Genomic DNA, 23388 nt, shown 5'->3' on the forward strand with positions numbered 1-23388 from the left:
TGTTATCTGTAAACATTTTCTTTTAAGGATTGTTAGCTGAAGAAAACTGTATCTGTCGGCTCTGTAACAATGTCATTGAGGATGGGTGCATAAAGAAATGCCAATCCAGTTTTAATATCCATATGGACCGGCATCCATTGAGTGACTATCACTCCTTAGTGGGTAGTGTGTTAAATAAAACAGATTGTTGGGTATGCTCTCAAGTACCTCAAGGTCATAGCAAATCAGGGCTAGTACCATTTCCTTTAACGTTAGGGGAGGTACTTGAGTTAAGTGGTGGGAGACCGGTGGACAGGAGGTTTAATATCTCCAGCCCTCCTAGTTTGAAGCTCCACCAATACCATGTGGATAGGTCCCTATTATGTTTTAACATCTCCAATCCCCGAAAGCCGGGAAATTGGGAAGTGTCATGGAGTAATCAAACCATGACCTTTTCGCATAGAGCAGATAGAATGCCTACAGATACAGAGCTTATACGCCACATAGCCAGTAGAGGAAAATCTTTCCGGTATAGGTATACCTTAGGAAATAGGATTACGAGAGTTGGAGAGGTATCACCAGGATACTGTGCACATATCGTACAACCCGATACGTGTACTAAGCAGATGGAAGAATTAGGGTTAGGAGATTTCACATGGAAGGTGTGTAATATGGTTATGTCCTACTCCGTCCCATATGTTCTCCCCGATGATGCATATTTCATATGCGGGAGAAAGGCGTATAAGTGGCTTGCCCCAAACTCTGAAGGATTGTGTTATATTGGAAAAGTACTGCCTGAAGTAATGACTGTATCACATGACAAAATGAAAGACATACACCGTGTTGCCCAAACTCCTTATACTCACACCCATTACGAGCACGTAGTTAAACGGCACCTGATAGAAAGAACAGAGCATCCGGCCTCTGACATGACCCATGAATCCACCGGGATTCAGTTTCTAATCGCGTTAGACATCACTCGCACCGCTAGAGGAGTGTTGAATTATAAATACATATCTGCGCTTGCAAATTTGTTAGATAATATCACTGAAATGTATGATGACACGTTTAGGTATACTGGAAGAGAACTTCAAGCTTATAAAACAGAACTGGTACAGCATAGAATGGTTCTTAATTACCTCACAGCAGTGACAGGCGGATATTGTGTCACACTGGCAACACAATACGGCGTGAAATGTTGCACATATATTACGAATAGCACCGAGGACCCGGTCGAGGTCATAGACCAAAAGATGGACGATATTCTCCAACTGAAGTGGGAATTTCGCAGGAGACACAATCTCACTCTTGCTGCTGTAGGTAATGAGCTGACTGGTTGGGTGTCATGGTTGAACCCGCGAAATTGGTTCTCTGGTTTTGGAGACTGGGCTCAAGGAGTCATAATGGATGTTGGGAAGTTTCTCCTATGTATCTTAGGTGTTGTCATATCAATTGGTTTGATATTTAGATGCGGTCAGGCTTTAATGAAGTGCAATCGTCGTACTAGGGTAATGAGTTTAAGGAGTGAGGAAACTGTAATTCCAATGGACTTGATTTATGACCCAAATGTAGAAACAATGATGTGATGAAAATGCGATTTCTACGGTCCGTTTCTTTCACCTGTTTTTCCGTTTCCTCCAAGGTAAAAAGACCCACTTGGACGAGGAATTTGATGAGCCGATATACAGACAACAGATGGATTAAAGAAGAAGTTTTGACAACCTGATACACAGATTTTTGATGAACTATGCCATGGATCCCCAGTTTCCCTAGAAATTTTAAGATTACGCTAGCCCAACACTTTTGTAAATCTATGGACATTGACAGCTTTTGCTCGCACCTTATGGGCAAAAGCACAAAGAAGACTGCATTCAACAGACACCAAACAAGACCTCAATCGACGAATGTACATTTACCTGACATAGAATACCACCGCATTTACCGTAATTATGTCTTTTCTTCATTTCTACAACCCTCAGGTAATGACACCCATAGTCGATAGGGAATACAGGCACAGATATCAGCAATCACATATCTCCCCCATTCATGTATCATCAACTAAAATGTGCTCCCCCATTTTGTTACAACCAAAGCCGAAAAGAGCTCGGTAAAGTTTGACAGCCCATCCACAGACCCGTACCACGGGATAAGAAGGAATTCAAATGTATACTTCGCAATACCTCGAAGCTTGATTTAAAACACGTACGGCACGATGATACATGACCCCCAAGCACGGATTCATACACACATGCTTCTGCTATCTCACTAGGTCATACCCTTTTCCTACCTTCTGCTCTCCTCCCCTACCCAACCATGTAAATGTATTAACCCCTGACATATATTTTTCTCTTTTTGAAATGTTTTAGAAGGTGGCAGTTATTGTTGACTGCCAAAGGGTGGACTGTCAAAGTCAGAAAAATATCTCTATGCACACTACCATATTTGCACCTCACACAGGTCCGTGCTGCGCATGCGTACGCTCTCCCGTACGTGCGCATACTCACAGTCGCGGGCACCCGCAGGCGCACGGTATGCGTATTTACGGTAGAGTTTATGTGATCGTAGCGTGCGACTCAATCGTTACATATTTTCACTATATAATGTATTTTGTAGATCATGGTCCCTTTGATAGATTCTGAAAGTTTGGTTAATATAGAATGTTCGTGAACAGAGAAATCCCTCTTTGTTTGATACGAAGGGTCAGACAGGAGTAATACAGTGGTGTTTAGTACCCATCGGAAGAGTATTTAATTAGCAATATTCCGGTGTTGGTTTGAAGCGGATTAATCGCTTGTGCGAATAGTTATGGACATAAGAAGTTTATGAACATTTACTGTATTTGCACTTACTTATCCATGCGGCGGGAAAACCAGTTTCCCTCCCACCTGAGCTGTTGGAAATAGTCACGGCCCACCTGTATGAATCAACCTATGACCTTTTGTTATAATGCGAGGAGGAATTCCTGTGTCCAATGAACAATGAGATTGTAGGGACCATTGAATTGCATTGTGTGTGGGGCATAAATAGACAGGCCGATCACATCCAGCTCTCACTCTTCAACGGTTATCATTGCTGAAAATCGGGAGCTGGATGTCCAGAGGCGCATGCGATCGTTACCTTTGTGCGTAAGTTTTTCTCCGCCACCATATTGATCTTCTTGTTATTGTGAGCCAATCTCTCTCTCTCTCTCTCTCTTCTCCTCTTTCTCTCTTATTTTCTCTTAAATAGTAATTGTATTATATTTCCTGTGTAGTTATCTGGTTAGGTAGTCTATGTTATATTGTAGTGTATGATTTGTATTTGTATTAATTCTTTTGCAAGTATATCATTCATAATATATATATTAGGCGTTGGACCCTGAGCACGGTATCTGTGTATTTCTTATAGTGTTAAGTATTCTCAGAGCGTCGGTGACGCTAGAACAGCTTTAAAGGTAATAAGGTTATACTGTGTTGCATTTACACTCTATCATTACACTAAGGTTTTACTGCACAATACACTGTTTATGGTTTAGATACAAAGGTTTAACATTGTGAGCGTCAGCGCCGCTGGTGATCTCCTCGTGGTCCCGAGCGTCCGCTACGCTATAGCGAATCATTAAGTTAGTCAGCAGCCAATAGCGTGCCTGCCTGTGATCTCTTGGCCGTGAGCGAACGTGACGCTTGAGCGTCTCGACTACGGCTAAGCGATTGTTACGCAACGTGCGTACCCTTACGGTACTTCATACGTAAACAGCGTACAGTGTTCTTAGACCTCATAAAGGGTTTTATATAAGATAAATATTCAGCTTTATCACTTCACATAAATATCCTGAAGCTAAGGGCCATTTACAATGCTCTAAGCTTAGCAAGACCTCTGCTTCAAGGTCAGCCGGTGTTGATCCAGTCGGACAACATCACGGCAGTCACCCACGTAAACAGACAGGGTGGCAATGGCAGAAGCTGCAAGGATTCTTCGCTGGGCGGAAAATCATGTGATAGCACTGTCAGCAGTATTCATTCCGGGAGTGGACAACTGGGAAGCAGACTTCCTCAGCAGACACGACCTCCACCCGGGAGAGTGGGGACTTCACCCAGAAGTCTTCCACATGATTATAAACCGTTGGGGAAAACTCGACAGGTATTGCGCCAGGTCAAGGGACCCTCAGGCAATAGCTGTAGACGCTCTGGTAACACCGTGGGTGTACCAGTCAGTGTATGTGTTCCCTCCTCTGCCTCTCATACCCAAGGTACTGAGAATTATAAGATGGAGAGGAGTAAGCACTATATTCGTGGCTCCGGATTGGCCAAGAAGGACTTGGTAACCGGAACTTCAAGAGATGCTCACGGAGGATCCGTGGCCTCTACCTCTAAGAAGGGACCTGCTCCAGCAAGGACCCTGTCTGTTCCAAGACTTACCGCGGCTGCGTTTGACGGCATGGCGGTTGAACGCCGGATCCTGAAGGAAAAAGGCATTCCGGATGAAGTCATCCCTATCCTGATCAAAGCCAGGAAGGATGTAACCGCAAATCATTATCACAGCATTTGGCGAAAATATGTTGCGTGGTGCGAGGCCAGTAAGGCCCGACGGAGGAATTTCAACTGGGTCGATTCCTACATTTCCTGTAAACAGGAGTGTCTATGGGCCTGAAATTGGGGTCCATTAAGGTTCAAATTTCGGCCCTGTCAATTTTCTTCCAAAAAGAACTAGCTTCAGTCCCTGAAGTTCAGACGTTTGTAAAAGGGGTACTGTATATACAGCCTCCTTTTGTGCCTCCAGTGGCACCTTGGGATCTCAATGTAGTTTCTCTGACGTCCTAGTGGATGCTGGGACTCCGTAAGGACCATGGGGAATAGCGGCTCCGCAGGAGACAGGGCACAAAATAAAAGCTTAAGGATCAGGTGGTGTGCACTGGCTCCTCCCCCTATGACCCTCCTCCAAGCCTCAGTTAGATTTTTGTGCCCGGCCGAGAAGGGTGCAATCTAGGTGGCTCTCCTGAGCTGCTTAGAATAAAAGTTTAGTTTAGGTTTTTTTATTTTCAGTGAGTCCTGCTGGCAACAGGCTCACTGCATCGTGGGACTAAGGGGAGAAGAAACGGACTCACCTGAGTGCAGAGTGGATCGGGTTTCTTAGGCTACTGGACATTAGCTCCAGAGGGACGATCACAGGCCTGGGCCAGGCGCGTGTCAGAATTGGCGGCTTTATCCTGTAAAAGCCCTTATCTGATTTTCCATTCGGACTGGGCGGAATTGAGGACTCGTCCTCAGTTTCTCCCTAAGGTGGTTTCAGCGTTTCACCTGAACCAACCTATTGTGGTGCCTGCGGCTACTAGGGACTTGGAGGACTCCAAGTTGCTAGACGTTGTCAGGGCCCTGAAAATATATGTTTCCAGGACGGCTGGAGTCAGAAAATCTGACTCGCTGTTTATCCTGTATGCACCCAACAAGCTGGGTGCTCCTGCTTCTAAGCAGACTATTGCTCGTTGGATTTGTAGTACAATTCAGCTTGCACATTCTGTGGCAGGCCTGCCACAGCCAAAAATCTGTAAATGCCCACTCCACAAGGAAGGTGGGCTCATCTTGGGCGGCTGCCCGAGGGGTCTCGGCTTTACAACTTTGCCGAGCAGCTACTTGGTCAGGAGCAAATACGTTTGTAAAATTCTACAAATTTGATACCCTGGCTGAGGAGGACCTGGAGTTCTCTCAATTGGTGCTGCAGAGTCATCCGCACTCTCCCGCCCGTTTGGGAGCTTTGGTATAATCCCCATGGTCCTTACGGAGTCCCCAGCATCCACTAGGACGTCAGAGAAAATAAGAATTTACTTACCGATAATTCTATTTCTCGTAGTCCGTAGTGGATGCTGGGCGCCCATCCCAAGTGCGGATTGTCTGCAATACTGGTACATAGTTATTGTTACCAAAAATCGGGTTATTGCTGTAGTGAGCCATCTTTTCTAGAGGCTCCTCTGTTATCATGCTGTTAACTGGGTTTAGATCACAAGTTATACGGTGTGATCGGTGTGGCTGGTATGAGTCTTACCCGGGATTCAAAATCCTTCCTTATTGTGTACGCTCGTCCGGGCACAGTATCCTAACTGAGGCTTGGAGGAGGGTCATGGGGGGAGGAGCCAGTGCACACCAGGTAGTCCTAAAGCTTTACTTTTGTGCCCAGTCTCCTGCGGAGCCGCTATTCCCCATGGTCCTTACGGAGTCCCCAGCATCCACTACGGACTACGAGAAATAGAATTATCGGTAAGTAAATTCTTATTTTTTCTCTGTGATTTTAGTCACTATATCTCTCCTGTATCTCTGCTTGTGCTGACTACACTGCGTAGGGGTTTGGGCAAGAGGTAATGTGCTGCTGACAATTGTACTGTGTTACCTGATACTGCAAGTTATATCATGTCTGCTTCTGAGGGTAACGGTTCTGGGGCTGCCGGTATTGCTGACGCCACAGATCACTATGAGGAGACTACAGCAGCTGTGGGCTCTGGTTCTGGGGGCTCCTTTCCCCCCAGTGGGACTGTGGCAATTGACCCACCATAGGCTACTTTCTCCACGCTTCTACATACGCTAGTTACTAAACGAACACCCCCTATGGGACCTCCTATGCCGGTGCAACCGTATGTGGTCCCCGCAGCTAACCTGCCGTGGGCGGATAATTTATCTGCTCAATTGAAGAAGTTGAACCAGTCCTTGACCAATAAAAAGGCTGACCCTCGCTCGCCTAAGACCAAGGTGTCCTCTAAGCGAGCTCTTATCTCCTCACAATCCACTGCTGTCACTGACACCTCGTCTGATGAAGATGGCGCTTACACTGACCCCACAGATTCTGACACAGCTACTGCTGATGGGGAGGGTAGTTCACATGTGGATGTTCCTGATCTTTTGAAGGCTATTAAGTTAATTTTACAGATTACGGATGATCCCGAGCCATCCGCCCCTCCTAAGAAACCAGATAGGATCAAGCGTCAGAAGATGGTTAAACAAGTTTTACCTCACTCTGACCACCTAGTGGATATACGTCAGGAACCCTGGGGAAACCCGGGTAAGAAGTTTGTGCCTCAAAAGAAGATGCTGGCTCGCTATCCCCTCGCGCCAGAGCTGTCTAAAAATTGGGAAACTCCTCCTCCAGTAGACTCACATGTGGCTAGGATGGTGGTTTCCTCAGCTCTACCTGTCACTACCGTCACGTCTCTAAAAGAGCCTACGGATAAACGTGTGGAGGGTTGTCTGAAAGTGATTTACACCCTCACGGGTGCTGCACAAAGGCCCACTATTGCAGCAACATGGGCTGCAGAGGCTATTGAAGCATGGGCCCTAGAGTTAGAAGCTGAAATCTCTTCTGACCATGCTAGACAATGCTTGTCATATATTGTCACAGCTTCTCACTATATTAAAGAGGCGGCTTCTGATGCCGGTATCCTAGCAGCCAAGGCCTCTACTACATCAGTCCTGGCTCGCCGGATATTGTGGCTGAGATCCTGGTCTGTGGATCTGGACTCTAGAAAAACCCTTGAGGTACTCCCTTTCAAGGGGGATATTCTGTTTGGGGAGGACTTAAATAACATTGTGGCTGACTTGGCTGCTGCCAAAACTGCCTGTCTGCCAAGTACCGCTCCTTCTGTGTCGAAGGCTAAAGGTACTTCCTTTCGCCCCTTTCATCCTTCAGGTAAAGCAAAAGGTCAGGCGTACAACAAGCAGGCCCGCACTTCCAAACCTGGTAAGTCGAAGCCCAAAAGAGCCTGGGCTGCCCGTCAGCCAGCTTCCAAGATCGATAAGCCTGCCGCATGACGGGGCGGGCCTCCGCCTGGGGGATCCCAGGGTGGGGGGCCGGCTTCTAGGGAATACCAAGGAATGGTTGAAGACCACTTCAGATGCCTGGGTACAGGAAGTCGTCACTCGAGGTTACGCCATAGCCTTCAAAAACCGACCCCCTCATCGATTTTGCCGGACAGACGTCCCGTTGGACCAGACAAAGGCAAACACTCTACATTCGGTGGTACAGACCCTCCTGGATACAGGAGTCGTAGTACAGGTGCCTCTTGCTCAGAGGGGCCGGGGGTACTATTCTCCGCTGTTTCTGGTCCCGAAACCGAATGGGTCCTCCCGGCCCATTCTCAACCTCAAGGCATTGAACAGGTTTGTTAAAGTTTCCAAGTTCCGTATGGAAACCCTTCGCTCTATAGTTCTGGCCTTGGAACCTGGGGACTTCATGGTCTCCCTGGACATACAGGATGCTTATCTGCATATTCCTATAGCAGTGTCACATAAGCAATACCTGAGGTTTGCGATTGGCAACCTCCATTACCAGTTTCGGGCGTTACCTTTTGGTTTAACTACGGCTTTGCGAGTCTTCACTAAAGTTATGGCGGTGATGACGGTGGTACTCCGCCGTCAAGGGGTCAGGATACTGCCGTATCTGGACGACTTGTTAATCCTGGCAAATTCCCCAGAACTTCTCCTACGTCATCTGGATATGACTGTCCAGTTTCTACAAGCCCATGGGTGGCTCATCAACTGGAAGAAATCCTCCCTGATCCCTGCTCAGAGCATGGTGCACCTGGGAGCGCTATTGGACACTCACAACCAGCGGTTGTTCTTGTCTCAGGAGAAAGTCCTGAAGCTTCAGGACAGGATTCGTTGCTTCCTTTCTCGTCCGCAAGTGTCGATACATTCGGCAATGCAGGTGCTGGGCCTCATGGTATCAGCATTCGACAAGGTGGAGTATGCTCAATTCCATTCTCGCCCCCTCCAGAGGCTAATTCTAGCCAAGTGGGATGGCCTGCCTCACCGGATCAGGTCTCACATGATCTCATTGACTCCAGAGGTCCGTCTGTCGCTGCACTGGTGGCTCCAGGACCAACGATTGTGCAAGGGCCATCCCTTCTGAATATCCGACTGGGTCCTGTTGACGAAAGATGCCAGTCTAAGAGGTTGGGGAGCGGTGCTGGAGCAACACTCCCTTCAGGGTCAGTGGACCAAGGAGGAATCTCTCCTCTCGATCAACATTCTGGAATTGCGGGCGGTCTTCAATGCGTTGAACCTGGCCCAGGATTTAATTCAGAACCGTCCTGTTCAAGTACAATCGGACAACGCCGCCATAGTGGCTTACATAAATCATCAAGGCGGCACTCGAAGCCGTTTGGCAATGAAGGAAGTCTCACGGATTCTACGTTGGGCGGAACGCCATCTACCGGCCATATCGGCAATATTCATTCCAGGAGTCCTGAATTGGGAAGCGGACTTTCTCAGTCGTCAGGACGTACACGCCGGAGAGTGGGGCCTCCATCCAGAAGTGTTTCAACTCCTAGTGGAAAAGTGGGGCCTTCCAGACGTAGATCTGATGGCGTCTCCACACAATCAAAAGGTTTCGGTCTTCGGAGCAAGGACGAGGGATCCTCAAGCAGCATTTTTGGATGCGCTGGCGGTGCCATGGAGGTTTCAACTGCCGTACGTGTTACCTCCGGTGTCACTCCTGCCCAGGGTAATTCGGAAGTTCGAGCAAGAAAGAGGAATTCTGCTTCTCATAGCTCCAGCGTGGCCCAAACGGCACTGGTTCTCAGACCTGCAGGGCCTATCGTCAGAGCGTCCAATTCTACTTCCACAACGCCCTGACCTCCTCGTTCAGGGCCCCTGTGTCTACCAGGAACTAGCCCGGCTGTCTTTGACGGCGTGGCTCTTGAAGCTTCCGTCTTAAGGGCTAATGGGTTTTCTGAGTTGGTCATTCAAACTATGTTGCGGGCCCGGAAACCGGCTTCTGCTCGGATTTACTATAGGGTCTAGCATTCTTACTTTGTTTGGTGCGCATCTAACGATTTTGACGCTTCCAAGTTTAGTGCAGCCTTTCTTCAGCAGGGCCTGAACTTAGGCCTGCGTCTGGCCTCCCTCAAGGTTCAAATATCTGCCTTGTCAGTGTGGTTTCAGAGAAAGATTGCGACCTTACCTGATGTGCATACCTTTACTCAGGGTGTGTTGCGTATCCAACCTCCCTATGTCCCGCCTGTGGCTCCTTGGGACTTGTCGGTGGTTTTGGAGGCGTTACAATAGTCTCCGTTTGAACCTCTTCGTTCAGCTGATCTTAAGTGGCTTTCCCTTAAGGGGGTGTTTCTGCTGGCTATTGCTTCAGCTAGAAGAGTGTCGGATTTGGGTGTCTTGTCTTGTAGTTCCCCATATCTGATATTTCACCGTGACCGGGCGGTTCTTAGGACTCGTCCTGGATATTTACCTAAGGTGGTTTCTTCGTTCCACCTTAATCAGGAGATTGTAGTTCCGGCACTTGTTTCTCCTGATCTGTCTCCCAAAGAGCGGTCTTTGGATGTGGTACAGGCTCTCCATATCTATGTGAAGAGAACTGCTTCTATTAGGAAATCTGATTCTCTCTTTGTGCTGTTTGGATTTCACAAACGGGGCTAGCCTGCTCACAAGCAAACTTTGGCCAGATGGATTAAAATGGTGATTGCACATGCTTATGTGAGGGCTGGTCTATCAGCTCCTGCTCACATTACGGCCCATTCTACTCGGTCTGTTCGACCTTCTTGGGCGGCCCGCCGTGGTGCGACCCTTGAACAATTGTGCAAGGCGGCTACGTTGTCTTCAGTGAACTCGTTCATAAGGTTCTATGCCTTCGATACTGCCGCTTCCCAGGATGCTTCCTTTGGACGCCGGGTTCTTGTGCCCGCTACAGTGCGTCCCCTCCCATAAGGAACTGCTTTAGGACATCCCCTATGTCTTTCCTTGTGGAGCCCAGTGTACCCCGCAGCAGAAAACGAGTTTTATGGTAAGAACTTACCTTTGTTAAAACTTTCTGCGAGGTACACTGGGCTCCACAAGGCGCCCACCCTGACGCACTTAGCTTCTTTGGGTTGGTATGGCATTAGCCGCTGACACTTCTCCTGTCGTGAGAGTGTGGTGTATGTGGCTACTAACCGTTGTCGTCTCTTTTCCTGCTACTGCATTGGGCTGGTTAACTGAAAACTGAGCTCCTGTGCAGGGAGGCGGGGTTATAGAGGAGGCGGCGCTATGCATTGTGGGAACAGTCAAAGCATTTGAGCCTGTTGGTGCCTCGGATCAAGATCCTACTCTACACCCCTATGTCTTTCCTTGTGGAGCCCAGTGTACCTCGCAGAAAGAGTTTAAACAAAGGTAAGTTCTTACCATAAAACTCGTTTTGTCACAGGCCCAGACTCCTTCGGGGTCACAGAAACGTGCATTTACCCAGATAACTGATACAGATACCGACACGGACTCTGATTCCAGTGTCGACTATAGTGATGCCAGATTACATCCGAAACTGGCTAAGAGTATTCAGTACATGATTATGGCGATAAAAGAAGTATTACATATCACTGAGGACCCTGCTGTTCCTGATACTAGGGTCTGTATGTATAAAGGAAAGAAACCTGAGGTAACGTTTCCTCCCTCTCATGAGCTGAACGCACTTTTTGAAAAAGCTTGGGAAAATCCTGACAAAAGGATTCATGTTCCCAAAAGAATTCCAGTGGCGTATCCGTTCCCTGCTGGGTATAGGGAAAGGTGGGAGTCAATCCCCACGGTAGACAAAGCTTTATCTCGTCTTTCCAAAAAGGTGACGCTCCCGTCCCCTGACACGGCAGCCCTAAAAGATCCTGCGGATAGTAAGCAGGAAAATACACTAAAATCCATTTATGTCACTACGGGGGCTCTACTCAGGCCTGCCGTTGCTGCGGCATGGGTGAGTAGCGCTATTGAAAGGTGGCCAGATAACTTGTCATCTGAGGTAGATACCCTAGACAGGGATAGCGTGCTTTTGACTCTGGGTCACATCAGGGACGCTGCAGCATATTTAAAAGAAGCTATGAGGGATATTGGCCTTTTGGGATCAAGGGCCAATGCCATGGCAGTCTCAGCAAGAAGAGCGTTGTGGATTCATCAATGGAATGCTGACGCTGACTCTAAAGAAGGCGATGGAGTCTCTACCGTTTAACGGTAGGGTCTTGTTTGGCGACGGCCTCACTGACCTGGTGTCTACGGCTACCGCGGGTACGTCGTCATTTTTACCTTATGTTCCAGCACAACAGAAGAAAACGCCCCACTATCAGATGCAGTCCTTTCGGCCCAATAAATTCAAAAAAGGACGAGGGTCCTCCTTCCTTGCTTCGAAAGTAAGGGGGAAAAAGGTCACAGGCTGTGGCAAGTCCTCTCCGGCTTCTACCAAATCCACCGCATGATACTGGGGCTCCTCTGCGGGAGTCCGCACCGGTGGGGGCACGTCTCCGACTCTTCAGTCAGGTCTGGGTGCACTTGGACCTGGATCCTTGGATATTGGAAATAATAGCCCAAGGGTACAAGTTAGACTTTCAAGACGTGCCCCCTCACCGATTTTTCAAATCGGCCTTGCCAGCTTCTCTTCCAAAAAGGGAGATAGTAAGCGCTGCGATACTAAAGTTGTGTCAAAATCAAGTGATTGTCACGGTACCACCGTCTCAATGGGGGAAGGCTTTTATTCGAGCCTGTTTGTGTTCCCGAATCCGGATGGCTCAGTCAGACCGATTCTAAAGCTAAAATCCCTCAATTTCTGTCTCCAAAAAATTCAAGTTCAAGATGGAATCTCTACGAGCAGTGATCTCCAGTCTGGAGGAGGGAGATTTTATGGTGTCGGTCGACATAAAAGATGCCTACTTACATGTCCCCATATATCCTCCACATCAGGCTTACCTGAGATTTGCTGTGCAGGATTGTCATTACCAATTTCAGACGTTGCCGTTTGGCCTGTCCACGGCTCCGAGGATTTTCACCAAAGTAATGGCGGAAATTATGGTTCTCCTGCGCAAGCAGGGAATCACAATTATCCCGTACTTGGACGATCTCCTCATAAAGGCGAGGTCCAAGGAACAATGGTTGAAGAATGTTGCCCTTTCACTGACGATTCTGCAACAACACGGTTGGCTCCTAAATTTGCCAAAATCACAGTTGGATCCAAGGACACGGCTATCGTTCCTGGGTATGATTCTGAATACAGAATTGCAGAGAGTTTTTGTTCCAGGGGAAAAAGCTCTGGAAATACAGAACATGGTAAAACAGATTCTGAAACCGACAAAGGTGTCAGTTCTTCACTGCACTCGGTTGCTGGGGAAGATGGTGGCGGCCTACAAGGCCATTCCGTATGGCAGGTTCCATGCCAGGGTGTTTCAATGGAACCTTTTGGACCAGTGGTCCGGGTCTCACCTGGACATGCACCGGAAAATAATTCTATCTCCCAGGACCAGGATTTCCCTTCTGTGGTGGCTGCACAGTTCTCACCTTCTGGAGGGACGCAGGTTCGGGATTCAGGATTAGATCCTGGTGACCACAGATGCAAGCTTCCGAGGCTGGGGAGCAGTCACACAGGGAAGAAACTTTCAGGGAAAGTGGTCAAGCCAGGAAGCTTGTCTACACATAAACATTCTGGAATTAAGAGCCATCTACAACGGCATACTGCAAGCAGAACATCTTCTTCGAGGTCTGCCGGTCTTGATTCAGTCAGACAACGTGACAGCAGTGGCGTACATAAACCACCAGGGCAGAACAAAGAGCAGAGCGGCAATGGCCGAGACCACGAAGATTCTTCGCTGGGCGGAAAAACATGCCAGTGCACTGTCAGCTGTCTTCATTCCAGGAGTGGACAACTGGGAAGCAGACTTCCTCAGCAGACACTATCTCCATCCAGGAGAGTGGGGTCTTCATCAAGAGGTCTTTGCAGAAGTGACAAGTCGTTGGGGAGTTCCTCAAGTGGATATGATTGCGGTCCGCCTCAACAAGAAACTTCAGAGATATTGTTCCAGGTCAAGGGACCCTCAAGCGATAGCGGTGGACGCCCTAGTGACACCGTGGGTGTTTCATTCGGTCTATGTGTTCCCTCCACTTCCTCTCATTCCAAAGGTGATAAAAATTATAAGAAGAACAAGGGTTCAGGCGATCCTCATTGTTCCGGATTGGCCAAAAAGGGCCTGGTATCCAGATCTTCAGGAGTTGCTCGTAGAAGATCCCTGGCCTCTTCCTTTTCAGGAGGACCTGTTACAACAGGGACCGTGCGTGTATCAGGACTTACCGCGGCTGCGTTTGACGGCGTGACGGTTTAACACCAAATCCTATCCCGAAAGGGTATTCCCAGTGAAGTCATTCCTACACTTCTTCAGGCTAGAAAAGAAGTAACGGCAAAGCATTACCACTGTATTTGGAGAAAATATGTGTCTTGGTGTGAATCCAAGTAGGCTCCTACAGAAGAATTTCACCTGGGGCGTTTGCTCCATTTCCTACAAGCAGGTGTGGATGCAGGCCTAAAGTTAGGCTCTATTAAAGTACAGATTTCGGCCTTGTTGATCTTTTTTTCGAAAAGAATTGGCCTCCCTTCCAGAAGTTCAGACCTTCGTAAAAGGCGTGCTGCACATCCAACCTCCCTTTGTGCCCCCAGTGGCACCATGGGACCTTAATGTGGTGTTGCAATTCTTGCAATCACATTGGTTTGAACCTTTGCGCTAGGTTGAGTTAAAATTCCTTACTTGGAAAGTGGTCATGTTGTTGGCCTTAGCGTCTGCAAGGCGAGTGTCTGAGTTGGCGGTTTTGTCTCACAAAAGCCCCTATTTGGTTTTCCATGCTGATAGAGCGGAGTTGAGAACTCGTCAACAATTTCTGCCAAAAGTGGTTTCATCATTTCATGTTAACCAGCCAATTGTGGTGCCAGTGGCCACTGACGCCTTGGCGGAGTCAAAGTCTCTAGATGTGGTCAGAGCTTTGAAGATCTATGTCGCCAGGACGGCGCAGATTAGGAAAACAGAGGCTCTGTTTGTCCTGTGGGCTCCCAACAAGATTGGGGCTCCTGCTTCTAAGCAGACTATTGCGCGCTGGATTTGTAATACGATTCAGCAGGCTCATTCTACGGCAGGATTGCCGTTGCCGAAATCGGTAAAAGCCCATTCTACAAGAAAGATGGGTTCATCCTGGGTGGCTGCCTGGGGAGTCTCTGCATTACAACTTTGCCGAGACTCGCTACTTGGTCGTGTTCAAACACCTTTGCGAAGTTTTACAAGTTTGATACCCTGGCTGAGGAGGACCTCTTGTTTGGTCGATTGGTGCTGCAGAGTCATCCGCACTCTCCCGCCTGTTCTAGAGCTTTGGTATAAACCCCATGGTTCTTGAAGCATCCCCAGCATCCTCTAGGACGTATGAGAAAATAGGATTTCTCTGACGTCCTAGTGGATGCTGGGAACTCCGTAAGGACCATGGGGAATAGCGGCTCCGCAGGAGACTGGGCACAAAAAGAAAGCTTTAGGACTACCTGGTGTGCACTGGCTCCTCCCCCTATGACCCTCCTCCAAGCCTCAGTTAGATTTTTGTGCCCGACCGAGCAGGGTGCAATCTAGGGGGCTCTCCTGAGCTTCTTAGATAAAAGTTAGTTTTAGGTTTTTTATTTTCAGTGAGACCTGCTGGCAACAGGCTCACTGCATCGAGGGACTAAGGGGAGAAGAAGCGAACCTGCCTGCTTGCAGCCAGCTTGGGCTTCTTAGGCTACTGGACACCATTAGCTCCAGAGGGATCGAACACAGGCCCAGCCTCGGAGTCCGGTCCCAGAGCCGCGCCGCCGGCCCCCTTACAGAGCCAGAAGCAAGAAGAGGTCCGGAAAATCGGCGGCAGAAGACATCAGTCTTCATCAAGGTAGCGCACAGCACTGCAGCTGTGCGCCATTGCTCCTCATGCACACCTCACACTGCGGTCACTGATGGGTGCAGGGCGCTGGGGGGGGGGGCGCCCTGAGCAGCAATATTAACACCTTGGCTGGCAAAAATACATCACATATAACCCCCAGGGCTATATGGATGTACATTAACCCCTGCCAGAATCCATAAAAATGCGGGAGAAAAGTCCGCGAAAAAGGGGCGGAGCTATCTCCTTCAGCACACTGGCGCCATTTTTCCCTCACAGCTCCGTTGGAGGGAAGCTCCCTGGCTCTCCCCTGCAGTTAATACACTACAGAAAGGGTTAAAAAGAGAGGGGGGGCACAATTTAGGCGCAGTATACAATATATATGCAGCTATAAGGGAAAACACTTTTTTATAGGTGCTATCCCTGTGATATATAGCGCCCTGGTGTGTGCTGGCATACTCTCCCTCTGTCTCCCCAAAGGGCTTTGTGGGGTCCTGTCCTCTATCAGAGCATTCCCTGTGTGTGTGCTGTGTGTCGGTACGGCTGTGTCGACAGGTATGTGGAGGATAATGAGGTGGAGGCGGAGCGAATGCCTGTAAATATGTTGTCACCCCCTGCGGGGTCGACACCGGTGTGGTTGAACTTATGGAAGGATTACGTGAAAGTGTCAACTCCTTACATAAAAGGTCGATGACACAGAACAGCCGGCTACTCAGCTTGTGCCTGTTCCAGTGTCTCAAATGTCATGGGGGGCTCTAAAATCGCCCGCTACCTCAGATAACGGACACAGATGTGGACACGGATACTGACTCCAGTGTCGACATCGATGAGACTGGTGTACCCTCCCAATAGGTCCACCCGTTACAGGATTGAGGCAATGAAAAATGTATTACACATTTATGATTATACCCCAGGTACCACATAAAAGGGTATTGTGTTTGGTGAGAGAAAACTATTAGTAGTTTTTCCTGCATCTGAGAAATTAAATGAGGTGTGTGAGGAAGAGTGGTCTTCCCCCGGTAAGAAATTGATAATTTCTAAAACGGTTCTTGGCAGCGTACCCTTTCCCGCCAGAGGATAGGTCACGCGGGGAAACACCCCATAGGGTAGATACAGCGCTTACACGCTTATCAGAAAAGGTGGCACTACCGTCTCCGGATACGGCCGCCCTGAAGGAACCTGCTGATAGAAAGCATGAGGTTACCCTATAAGATATGGTCACACACTAGGGCATTATATTGCGACCAGCCGTTGCTTCGGCATGGATGTGCAGTGCTCCCGCTGCGTGGTCAGATTCCCTGTCGGAAAATAACTATGGATAGGGACAATATTTTGCTGAAAATAGAGCATATAAAAGACGTGGTCTTATACATGCGTGATGCACAGAGGGATATTTGCCGGCTGGCATAAAAAATAAGCGCTAGGTCCATTGCCGCCAGACGGGGGTTATGGACTTGGCAATGGTCAGGCGATGCCGACTCGAATCGGCACATGGAAGTTGCCCTATAAGGGGGTAAAACTGTTTGGGGATGGTTTTTCAGACCTCGTTTCCACAGCTACTGCTGGGAAATCGATTTTTTTGCCACAGGCTACCCCACAACAAAAGAAAGCACCGTATCATCAAGTACAGTCCTTTCGGCCCCAGAAAAGCAAGAGGGCTAGAGGCTCATCCTTTCTGCCGAGAGGCAAAGGTAGAGGAAAAAGCTGCAACACACAGCTAGTTCCCAAGAGCAGAAGTCCTCCCTGCGTCCAGTAGGTCCACAGCATGGTGCTGGGGCTGCTCAGGCGGACCCGGGTACGGTGGGGGCCCGTCTCCGATATTTCAGCGGACAGTGGGCTCTCTCACATGGATCCCTGGGTCCTTCAAGTAGTATCTCAGGGGTACAGGCTGGAGTTCGAGACGTTCTTCCCCCCGCCGTTTCCTAAAATCTGCCTTACCGGCACCTCCCTCTGCCAGGGAGACGGTGTTGGTGGATATTCAACACTATAATCACAACAAGTGATTGTCAAGGTGCCCCTCCTTCAGCAAGGAAGGGGTTACTATTCCACAGTGGTTGTGGTACCGAAACGATTCGGTGAGACCCATCTTGAAATTAAAATACTTGAACTTTTATATCAGAAGATTCAAGTTCAAGATGGAATCGCCCAGGGCGGTTATTACGAGCCTGGACGAGGGGGATTACAGGGTCTCCCTGGACATCAAGGATGCGTACCTGCATGTCCCCATTTACCCTCCTCACCAGGGGTACCTCAGATATGTGGTACAGGACTGTCACTATCAGTTCCAGACGCGGCCGTTGGAGTTGTCCACGGCACCGAAGGTCTTTACCTAGGTAATGGCCGAAGTGATGATACTCCTTCGCAAGAAGGAAGTTTTTATTATCCCGTACTTGGACGATCTCCTGATAAAGGCGAGGTCCAAAGAACAGTTGGTAGTGGGGGTAGCACTCTCTCGGGAAGTGCTACAACAGCACGACTGGATTCTCAATATTCCAAAGTCACAGCTGGTCCCGACGACACGTCTTCTGTTCCTGGGAATGTTTCTGAACGCAGACCAGAAAAGAGTGTTTCTTCCAGTGGAAAAAGCCGAGGAGTTGTCATCTCTAGTCAGAGACCTCCTAAAACCAGGACAGGTGTCGGTACATCAATGCACACGAGTCCTGGGAAAAATGGTAGCTTCGTACGAAGCATAATTCCATTCGGAAGACTCCACGCAAGGACGTTCCATTGGGACCTGTGGGACTAATGGTCCGGGTCCCATCTACAGATACAACAGCGGATAACCCTGTCAGCAAGAAACAGGGTGTCGCTGCTGTGGTGGCTGCAGAGGGCTCATCTACTAGAGGGCCGCAGATTCGGAATACAGGACTGGGTCCTGGTGACCACGGATGCCAGCCTTCGGGGCTGGGGTGCAGTCACACAGGGAAGAAATTTCCAAGGAGATTTCGCTTCACATAAATATTCTGCAGCTAAGAGCCATTTACAATGCCCTAAGCCAAGCAAGGCCCCTGCTTCAGAACCAGCCGGTACTGATCCAATCAGACGACATCACGGCGGTCGCCCATGTAAACAGACAGGGCGGCACAAGAAGCAGGATGGCGATGGCAGAAGCCACAAGGATTCTCCGATGGGCGACCTACACCCAGGAGAATGGGGACTTCATCCAGAAGTTTTCCAAATGCAGGTAAACCGTTGGGAATGACCACGGGTGGACATGATGGCGTCCCGCCTCAACAAGAAGTTGAAAAGATATTGCGCCAGGTCAAGGGACCCTCAGGCGATCGCTGGGGACGCTCTAGTGACACCGTGGGTGTACCAGTCGGTTTATGTGTCTCCTCCTCTACCTCTCATACCCAAGGTAATGAGAATAATAAGAAGGCAAGGAGTGAAAACCATACTCGGGGTTCCGGATTGGCCATGAAGAGCTTGGTACCCGGAACTTCAAGAGATGCTGGCAGAGGACCCTTGGCCTCTGCCGCTCAGACAAGACCTGCTGCAGCAGGGACCCTGTCTGTTCCAAGACTTACCGCGGCTGTGTTTGACGGCATGGCGGTAGAACACCGGATCCTAAAGGAAAAGGGTGTTCCGAAGGAAGTCATCCCTACCCTGATCATAGCCAGGAAGGATGTCACCGCAAGACATTATCGCTGCGTTTGGCGAAAATTTGTTGCTTGGTGGGAGGCCATGAAGGCCCCGACGGGGGAATTTCAACTATGTCGATTCCTGCAAGCAGGGGTGACGTTTGGGCCTCAAATTGGGGTCCATCAAGGTCCAGATTTCGGCTCTGTCGATTTTCTTCCAGAAAGAACTGGCTTCACTGCCTGAAGTTCAGACTTTGGTTAAAGGAGTACTACATATTCAGCCTCCTTTTGTGCCTCCTGTGGCACTTTTTGGATCTCAACGTGGTGTTGGATTTCCTAAAGTCGCATTGGTTGAGCCACTTAAAACCATGGAGCTAAAGTATCTCGCGTGGAAAGTGGTCATGCTGTTGGCCTTGGCCTTGGCCAGGCGCGTGTCAGAATTGGCGGCTTTGTCATGTAAAAGCCCTTATCTGATTTTCTATATGGATAGGGCAGAGTTGAGGACTCGTCCTCAGTTTCTCCCGAAGGTGGTCTCAGGTTTTCACTTGAACCAACCTTATTGTGGTGCCTGCGGCTACTAGGGACTTGGAGGATTCCAAGTTGCTGGACGTAGTCAGGGCCCTGAAAATTTTATTTTTCCAGGACGGCTGGAGTCAGGAAAACTGACTCGCTGTTTATCCTGATGGCACCCAACAAGCTGGGTGCTCCTGCTTCTAAGCAGTCTATTGCGCGCTGGATTTGTAGCACTATTCAGCTGGCGCATTCTGCAGTAGGATTACCGCAGCCTAAATCAATAAAAGTCCATTCCACAAGGACGGTGGGCTCATCTTGGGCGGCTGCCCAAGGGGTCTCGGCTTTACAACTTTGCCGAGCAGCTACTTGGTCAGGGGCAAACACGTTTGCAAAATTCTATGAATTTGATACCCTGGCTGAGGAGGACCTGGAGTTCTCTCATTCGGTGCTGCAGAGTCATCCGCACTCTCCCGCCCGTTTGGGAGCTTTGGTATAATCCCCATGGTCCTTACGGAGTTCCCAGCATCCACTAGGACATCAGAGAAAATAAGAATTTACTTACCGATAATTCTCTTTCTCGTAGTCCGTAGTGGATGCTGGGCGCCCATCCCAAGTGCGGATTGTCTGCAATACTTGTACATAGTTATTGTTAACTAATCGGGTTCTTGTTGTGAGTCATCTATTCAGAGGCTCCTCTGTTATCATGCTGTTAACTGGGTTTCATATCACAAGTTGTACGGTGTGATTGGTGTGGCTGGTATGAGTCTTACCCGGGATTCAAAATCCTTCCTTATTGTGTACGCTCGTCCGGGCACAGTATCCTAACTGAGGCTTGGAGGGGAGGGTCATAGGGGGAGGAGCCAGTGCACACCAGGTAGTCCTAAAGCTTTCTTTTTGTGCCCAGTCTCCTGCGGAGCCGCTATTCCCCATGGTCCTTACGGAGTTCCCAGCATCCACTACGGACTACGAGAAATAGAATTATCGGTAAGTAAATTCTTATTTTTAATACCTACCGGTAAATCCTTCTCTCTTAGTCCGTAGAGGATGCTGGGCGCCCGTCCCAGTGCGGGCTGTGTCTGCAGTTTGGTTATAGTTACGCTCATGTTGCGTTGAGTTCAGTCAGTCTGTGACTGTTATTGGTCATGCCGTTGCATGCGTTGTTGTTGAATGCCATGTTGTACGGCGTGTTAGTGGTGTGAGCTGGTATGTATCTCACTTTATTTAAGAATAATTAAATAAATCCTTTTCCTCTAAATGTCCGTCTCCCTGGGCACAGTTCCTATAACTGGAGTCTGGAGGAGGGGCATAGAGGGAGGAGCCAGTTCACACCCATTCAAAGTCTTATAGTGTGCCCATGTCTCCTGCGGATCCCTTCTATACCCCATGGTTCTTGAAGCATCCCCAGCATCCTCTACGGACTAAGAAAAGGATTTACCGGTAGGTATTAAAATCCTATTTGTTCCCTCAAAATTCTACACACAATATTCCATAATGCCAACGTGAAATAGTTTTGATTGGTTTTTTTTTGAGATTTTTGAAAATGTATAAAAATTTCAAAACTAAGAAATCACATGTACATAAGTGTTCACAGCCTTTGCGCAATAATTTGTTGATGCCGCAATTACAGCCTCAAGTCTTTTTGAATAGGTTGCCACAAGCTTGGTACACCTATCTTTGGGCAGTTTCGCCCATTCCTGTTTGCAGCACCTTTCAAGCTCTATTAGGTTGGATGGGAAGCGTCGGTGTACAGCTATTTTCAGATCTCTCCAGAGATGTTCAGTCAGATTCAAGTCTGTGCTCTGGCTGGGCCACTCAAGGACATTCACAGAGTTGTCCTGAAGTCACTCCTTTGATATGTTGGCTGTGTGCTTAGGGTCGTTGTCCTGCTGAAAGATGAACCGTCGCCCCAGTCTGATGTCAAGAGCGCTCTGGAGCAGGTTTTCATCTAGGATGGCTCTGTACGTTGCTGCATTCATCTTTCCCTCTATCCTGACTAGTCTCCCAGTTCCTGCCGCTGAAAAACATCTCCACAGCATGATGCTGCCACTACCATGCTTTACTGTAGGGATGGTATTGGCCTGGTGATGAGCGGTGCCTGGTTTTCTCCAAACATGACACTGTCTGGCATTCAAGCCAAAGAGTTCAATCTTTGTCTCATCAGACCAGAGAATTTTGTTTCTCATGGTCTGTGAGTTCTTCAGGTGCATTCTTGGTCACCTCCCTGACTAGGGCCCTTCTCCCCCGATCACTCAGTTTAAACGCCAGGCCAGCTCTAGGAAGAGTCCTGGTGGTTCCTAACTTCTTCCATTTACGGATGATTGAGGCCACTGTGCTCATTGGGACCTTCAAAGCAGCATATATCTTTCTGTACCCTTCCCCAGATTTGTGCCTCGAGACAATCCTGTCTCGGAGGTGTACAGACAATTCCTTTGACTTCATGCTTGGTTTGTGCTCAAACATGCACTGTCAAGTGTGGGACCTTATATAGACAGGTGTGTGCCTTTCCAAATCATGTCCAATCAACTGAATTTACCACAGGTGGACTCTAAGCTGTAGGAACATCTCAAGGATGATCAGTGGAAACAGGATGCACGTGAGCTCAATTTTGAGCTTCATGTCAAAGGCTAGTGAATACTTACGCATGTGTGATTTCTTAGTTTTTTATTTTTAATAAATTTGCAAAAATCTCAACTTTTTTCACGTTGCCGTTATGGGGTATTGTGTGTAGAATTCTGATGGGAAAAAATGAATTTATTCTATTTTTGGAAGGCTGTAACATAACAAAATGTGGAAAAAGTGAAGCGCCGTGAATACTTTCCAGATGCACTGTACATGATTTAATGCCTGCTGTCTGCCTTCTATCTATCTACATAAAATAGATAACAAAGACAAAGTAAATCTGTAATTTTGACATGGTATTGAATTAAGAAATATTAATTTGTGTTTTTAATGTGCAATATATGTATTATAATTTTTTTCTCTTTTGTTCCAGTGTTACCTATTTTTGTACAGTACCAGCTGGAGAAATGTGAAGTCATTCCTGTCATTTGGACTCATCTGTCTGTGTAACATGTACCTGTATGAATTACGTAACCTGTGGCAGCTCTTCTTCCACGTCACTGTCGGGGCTTTTATAACGCTACTGATCCGGTTACGGCAACCACAGAACAAGTCCCCTGATTATAACGTTTGACTTTCCCGCAACACACACAAACACTGCTCTGTTCTACTGTAGCTGGAGATCTGAGGACATCTTATTTTCACTTTATTTTTCCGATTTTGTTTTTTCCTCCCAATATTTATTTTGTGTCCTCTGAGGCACATAGGAAATTGCGGTGGTACACAGTGTTTTTCTTTTCCCCCTAAGTTATTGCCTTTGTAAGGCAGTTTATCGTGTTCCTAACAAATAAAACAATCTGTGTAGATAACGTCTTGCTGTGAAAGACATATGGGTTGAAATCTGACATAGGTAGGTAGCTTAGTTGAAAAGACTACAGAAAGGGTTTTTTTTTTTCCCCTTACAGGGTTTATCCACAAATATGTATAAGAAGTATTTTGGATCTGTCATTTCCCGAGTAGCTTACTATTGTGCTGACCGTTGCAGGGTTTTTTATTTTTTACTTTCTCCCCCCTATTCCTCCCATCTCTCTCCATCCATCTTCTCTATCACACCCCAC

At 48.2% G+C, this 23388-nt stretch overlaps 1 protein-coding gene across 1 annotated transcript in view; it reads left to right on the forward strand.

The window, feature by feature from the left end:
• Positions 1-23139, forward strand: part of SEC22A (SEC22 homolog A, vesicle trafficking protein) — a 258941-nt gene extending 235802 nt beyond the window's left edge. The window contains exon 7 of the mRNA XM_063934060.1: positions 22704-23139. Within this exon, the coding sequence (XP_063790130.1) occupies positions 22704-22904 (201 nt within the window). The 3' untranslated portion in view covers positions 22905-23139. The remainder of the gene's footprint in view (positions 1-22703) is intronic.
• Positions 23140-23388: the final 249 nt, after the last annotated feature.

The sequence above is a fragment of the Pseudophryne corroboree genome, chromosome 7 (assembly GCF_028390025.1).
Source record: "Pseudophryne corroboree isolate aPseCor3 chromosome 7, aPseCor3.hap2, whole genome shotgun sequence".
Lineage (NCBI taxonomy): Eukaryota > Metazoa > Chordata > Amphibia > Anura > Myobatrachidae > Pseudophryne > Pseudophryne corroboree.